This window comes from Myotis daubentonii, chromosome 16 (genome assembly GCF_963259705.1).
Source record: "Myotis daubentonii chromosome 16, mMyoDau2.1, whole genome shotgun sequence".
In the NCBI taxonomy this organism is placed as follows: Eukaryota; Metazoa; Chordata; class Mammalia; order Chiroptera; family Vespertilionidae; genus Myotis; species Myotis daubentonii.
The window spans coordinates 43,311,811-43,317,736 of NC_081855.1; the positions used below are offsets into that span (position 1 = coordinate 43,311,811).

At 53.6% G+C, this 5,926-nt stretch overlaps 1 protein-coding gene across 1 annotated transcript; it reads left to right on the plus strand.

Moving 5' to 3' along the window:
* The first annotated feature begins 742 nt into the window (after nucleotides 1–742).
* FZD2 (frizzled class receptor 2) lies at nucleotides 743–4,686 on the plus strand. The gene has a single exon (XM_059670391.1). The coding sequence runs from the start codon at nucleotides 1,446–1,448 to the stop codon at nucleotides 3,141–3,143; it is 1,698 nt and encodes a 565-aa protein (XP_059526374.1). The 5' UTR covers nucleotides 743–1,445; the 3' UTR covers nucleotides 3,144–4,686.
* The last annotated feature ends 1,240 nt before the right edge of the window (nucleotides 4,687–5,926 follow it).

Below are 5,926 nucleotides of genomic sequence, written 5' to 3' on the forward strand. Positions count from 1 at the left end.
GATTTGGGTAAAACTCTCTTCCCAGGAGACGATATCTGGAAGCTTTTAGGGGGCGGAGGCAGAGCGGGGAGAGAGGAGTAAAATTCCCCCAAACGGCCTAAGAAAGTCATCTCTTCACTTAAAACTGCCCGTCACCCCCCACCCCCCACCATTAACTTTCGATTAAGACCTCCTCGTTATGGCAACTAAACTTTACTTTGCATAATTAAGATTTGCCTCGGAAGAAGGGGGAGGGAGAAGCCGCAGCTCCCGGCCATTCTCTTTCACCTCACCTCCTCCCACCCCCGCCCCAACCCTCCAGCTCTGGGCCTCTAAGTTCCTAAGTTTTCTCACTTTGAGGTGCCACCGAACACAAAGAACCATAATGGGCTTCTTTGTGCTCGCTACGGGGCAATTACGCCCCGGAGTCCAGGCCCCTTTAAGAGCCTCTTAAAGAGACAGGCTCTCGTTTTTCAGAGGGTTATTTAAGGGTGTGTGTAGGGGCGGGGCGAGGAAAACTCCTAGGGGTCTACATATTGGGTGAAGTGAAACTTTTGCCTGGACTCCATGAGAAGGGGCTGAGAGTAAAGTATTTATTAACTGTTAGTTTTTTAAAAGTCTCTCTTTAAAAAAAAATCTTTAACTTGAGATTTTTTCACTTGATCTGTAAAATTGGACTGGAATAGGTGGGGTTGAGAAGCAGGGGCGGAGGCAAGGATTTAAAGAGGCCCTACCCTGGAGAGCGCTTTGGCCCCCGGAAGAAAAGTGATCCAAGCTCGAGGGGCTTGGGTCCGCGGCAGTGCTGGGGAATGCGTGTCCACGGATCTCGCCTCCGGGGCCAGGATAAATCCCGTGCTGGGCAAACAGCCCATAATATAATAATAGCATGTCTCTTTAAAAAGCAAAAGGAGGGGGGGAAAGTTTTGTTGGCATCTGGTTTCTGATCTCATTATGTTGTGATCGACCAATCCAGCCTTCGGGGCTGGTCCCCGGGTTTAAATCTGATTGGCCAAGAGCACATTTTGGGATGGTGCTTAGAGCTCGACGGGGCGGTTTCAAGGTTCCCTTTTTTGGGGGGCTGAGGAGAGGGCGGGGCCGCCGGCCGGGGACCCCTTGAAACCGACTAATTGGGATCCGAGAGGCCGAGGTGAGGGCCGGAGGAAGGCACAAAGGAGTCGCTGGGCGGAGAAGGGAGGGGAGAGGCGAGAGGAGGAGGAAAAAGAGGAGAGAGCAAAGCAGTGCGCGGTGTCTCCAGCTGCTCAGTTAGACTGCGGCGAGCTAGCGGGCAGGCGCGCCGCCCCCTCCCCCGCCCGGCCTCCCCAACTCTGAGGCCCCGAGCAAAGTTTGCAAAGAGGCGCGGGAGGCGGCGGCTGGGGCGAGGCGGCGGCGGGGAAGGCGCGCGGTCTCCGGGCTAGGGGCGGGGGGCGGGGGGCCGCCCCGGAGCCGGGTGGGGGGCGGCGGCCAGCATGCGGCCCCGCAGCGCCCTGCCCCGCCTGCTGCTGCCGCTGCTGCTGCTGCCCGCCGCGGGGCCGGCCCAGTTCCACGGAGAGAAGGGTATCTCCATCCCGGACCACGGCTTCTGCCAGCCCATCTCCATCCCGCTGTGCACGGACATCGCCTACAACCAGACCATCATGCCCAACCTTCTGGGCCATACGAACCAGGAGGACGCGGGCCTGGAGGTGCACCAGTTCTACCCGTTGGTGAAAGTGCAATGTTCGCCCGAACTGCGCTTCTTCTTGTGCTCCATGTACGCGCCGGTGTGTACCGTGCTGGAGCAGGCCATACCGCCGTGCCGTTCCATTTGCGAGCGCGCACGTCAGGGCTGCGAGGCGCTCATGAACAAGTTTGGTTTCCAGTGGCCCGAGCGTCTGCGTTGCGAGCACTTCCCGCGCCACGGTGCGGAGCAGATCTGCGTGGGCCAGAACCACTCCGAAGACGGCTCGCCCGCGCTGCTCACCACTGCGCCGCCGCCGGGCCTGCAGCCGGGTGCTGGGGGCACCCCAGGCGGCCCGGGCGGTGGCGGCTCGCCCCCGCGCTACGCCACGCTGGAACACCCGTTTCACTGCCCGCGTGTCCTCAAGGTGCCGTCCTATCTCAGCTACAAGTTCCTGGGCGAGCGCGACTGCGCGGCGCCCTGTGAGCCGGCGAGACCCGATGGCTCCATGTTCTTCTCGCAGGAGGAGACGCGTTTTGCACGCCTCTGGATCCTCACCTGGTCGGTGCTGTGCTGTGCCTCCACTTTCTTCACCGTCACTACGTACCTGGTGGACATGCAGCGCTTCCGCTACCCCGAGCGGCCCATCATCTTTCTGTCCGGCTGCTACACTATGGTATCGGTGGCCTATATCGCAGGTTTCGTGCTCCAGGAGCGCGTGGTGTGCAACGAGCGCTTCTCTGAGGACGGCTACCGCACGGTGGTGCAGGGCACCAAGAAGGAGGGCTGCACCATCCTCTTCATGATGCTCTACTTCTTCAGCATGGCCAGTTCCATCTGGTGGGTCATCCTGTCGCTCACCTGGTTCCTGGCGGCGGGCATGAAGTGGGGCCACGAGGCCATCGAGGCCAACTCGCAGTATTTTCACTTGGCCGCATGGGCCGTGCCGGCGGTCAAGACAATCACTATCCTGGCCATGGGCCAGATTGACGGCGACCTGCTGAGCGGCGTGTGCTTCGTGGGCCTCAATAGCCTGGACCCGCTGCGGGGTTTCGTGCTGGCGCCGCTCTTCGTGTACCTGTTCATAGGCACGTCCTTCCTCCTGGCCGGTTTCGTATCCCTCTTCCGCATCCGTACCATCATGAAGCATGACGGCACCAAGACCGAGAAGCTGGAGCGGCTCATGGTGCGCATCGGCGTCTTCTCGGTGCTCTACACGGTGCCCGCCACCATCGTCATCGCCTGCTACTTCTACGAGCAGGCCTTCCGAGAGCACTGGGAGCGCTCTTGGGTGAGCCAGCACTGCAAGAGCCTGGCCATCCCGTGCCCAGCGCACTACACGCCGCGCATGTCGCCCGACTTCACCGTCTACATGATCAAATACCTCATGACGCTCATCGTGGGCATCACGTCGGGCTTCTGGATCTGGTCCGGCAAGACGCTGCACTCGTGGAGGAAGTTCTATACACGTCTCACCAACAGCCGGCACGGCGAGACCACCGTGTGAGGGGGTGTCCCAGGGGCCGGGGCCACACCGCGCTTTCCTCCTCTCCGGGGGGCTCCTACAGACTCCTTATTTTATTTTTTTAAATAAAGAACAATCGAAACCATTTATTTTTTAGGTCGCTTTTTAAAGATAACTCTGCCCACCACCCCCACCAGGTTTGTAATTAAAACTGTAAATAGTCTTTGTAAATTTAATTATATATTTTCTATTTAAAAGAAAAAAAAGAAGAAAAAAAAAGGAACAGCAATGGGCGCCAGGGCTGAGGACTGAAGGGAAGGGGAGTTGAAGGGGTTCTCGCCTTTCAAAACTACACCGCACTTTGGTTCAGAGTTTTTGGTGATTTGGCAGGGCTGAGCCTGCTGGAAGAGGTTTGGCTAGTTTGTTACATTCAACTTCTAAAGCCAAATTGGTGAGCCTTCTCACTGAAGCTGGGTCTGGGGAAGCTGGTGGATTTTTTTTTTTTTTTTAACAAGACTTGGATTCTTGTTTTATTTCCCTCCCCCCCCCCCTTTCTCTCCTCACTTGTCCTGTTTCCTTCACTAGATCTTTGGAACCCCTCCCAACCGAGATGAAGATGTGGAAAAATAAACCCAACGGGTGGGGTGGTGGGGAGAGGGCGGAGAGGGTGTGTGGAATGGCCTCCACCCGCTGGCCCACTCCCCTGCAGGCAGGAAGATCTGTCTCCTCCTTAACTTTTCTTCTTTTCAACTTGATGCCCCAAGCCCTTGGAGTGGGCCCAAAGTGCTTTGTGAAGTGTGTTTTGAAACAACCCCCCGCCCCCCCCCCACACACATACACTACCTTGAGTACCCATCAGGAACCCTTACATTTTTAGGGGGAGCATTAGCTCACAAATGTTGGGGTTTGGTGATGTCCTTGCATCTCTCCCCTAATTTCCCCAGCAGACTGTGCCTCAACCCCACTCTCTCAACCGAGTATCTTCTCAAGCTTCAGGTTTGTGGGGTGGTTTGGGTGTTATGTGTGGGTTTTTGTTGTTTAGGGTTATTTTTTTCTAAAAGCAATAAAAAATGGGTTGGGTTGGAGGGAGGGGACAGATGGGCTGAGATGGGCTGGTGGGATTTTTAGTTTTCTTTTGACAAAAGACTGGTTTCTTTTCAAACTTGTCCAGAAAGGCGGGGAGGGAGGTGGGTATCTTTGCTTTGGAAGAAGGCTCTGGGCAGGCTCTTTGTGACTGTGGGGGTGGGGTTGAGTGTTTACATGACATTCTATATCACAAGATTGATAGAATGTTTATAACAGATGTTTCTTATCTTCCCCCTACCCCCCACAAATAAAAGTCAAGACTCTTTCTTAAAGTATCTTTGACACTGGTATGAGAATTGCAGTTTCCAATACACATCCTCTCCCTCAACTATTCGGATTATTTTAGAATTTTAATTCTAAAGGATTGATTTGAGGACCAAGGGGGTGGGTGGGACAGGTATGCCACAGAACTCAGTTTTTCACCATCTCCTGTTTCTTGATAATAGTGCAAATTAAAAGCTAATAATCATAATAATAAAGTGCATTTAATTATCTTCTAGCGATCTAGCCCTTTAATTGTATTTAACAGGGTTGTAACATTTTATTAGTTTAACCAAACCACACTTCCTCCTTCCCTCTACCCACAACTACTCTGTTGGGGATGGGGTAGAAAAGAGGCTCCCTGCTCAGGATTTTGCTTTTTTAGCTAAATGCTGATGGGGAAAATGGTGCCTTACTACCCTTTGTTGAGTGTTTGGGACAAGGGAGAAAGTAAGTTAGAACCCCTACTTCCCAGTGTTAGTTTATGTTGGGGGAGGGGATCTGGAAATGTTTGGTGGTAATTGAAGTCATATGTGGGGCTTTGTTTGGAATTGTATGAAGTCTGAGGATTTCAGCAGAGCCCCTTTCCCAAAATATATAACCTTCTCCCAAATCGTTTGTGCCAGTGACCGAAATCCTACGTTAAAACCAGCTTTTCCCCTAATGGCGTATGTGAAGTTCCAACATAAGATTCCCTGAGCTATCAAAGAAATAAGTGGGTAGGGTGTCACCGGGCTGTGGGCTGTAGCTCCATTTGTTGCCGGATTCTAAAGGAACCCCACAAGGCCTGCAGGAAAGAGTTAAATTACAAACAAATTGTTAGTGCCCCTCCTGGAAAGAATGGTGAAAGCCTGTGAATGGGGGGGAGGGGGCGGTGTGAGTGTGTGTGTGTGTGTGGGGGGGGGGGTTGATTTTCCAGTGACTGGATGGAACCCAGTGGGAAGAGGAGCGCTGGTCTCTGTTGAAGATTTGGGGAGGAACGTCTCCCACTTCTAAGGCCTCAGCATCCCAGCTCTGTGTGCTTTGGGTTCATTTGTCAGTGGACACCCATGCTATCAGCGTGGCAGGAGATGGCAGATGAGCAACACTGACCTCTTCCTTCCCTGAGTAGGAGTGAGAGGGAGAGAATTTTGGTAAAGATTGTTCTTCTCAACCCCAGAAGGAAAACATTTCACCTGAGGCCCCAGGCCTGGGGCAGATCTCAGACCACAGCTGCTTTCTACCTGCCCTCCCATCCCACAAAGCAGCAAGGCTGCTCGTTTTCAAGATTCAGGGCATCTCATCTCCGGACTCCTCCCTCATTGATCAGACTTTGGCTTTTTCTTCCCCTTCCCCAAACTCCCCTCCTGAAAAAAATAGTTCCATTAGCTACAAACTCTTTGTCCTTTAAGAGCCAGCCCCAGAAAAGGACAGTAAAATTTTCCAAAACAAAATTCTTCTGAACATCCCCAAAGAATGAAGATCAGTAAGATCTGGAG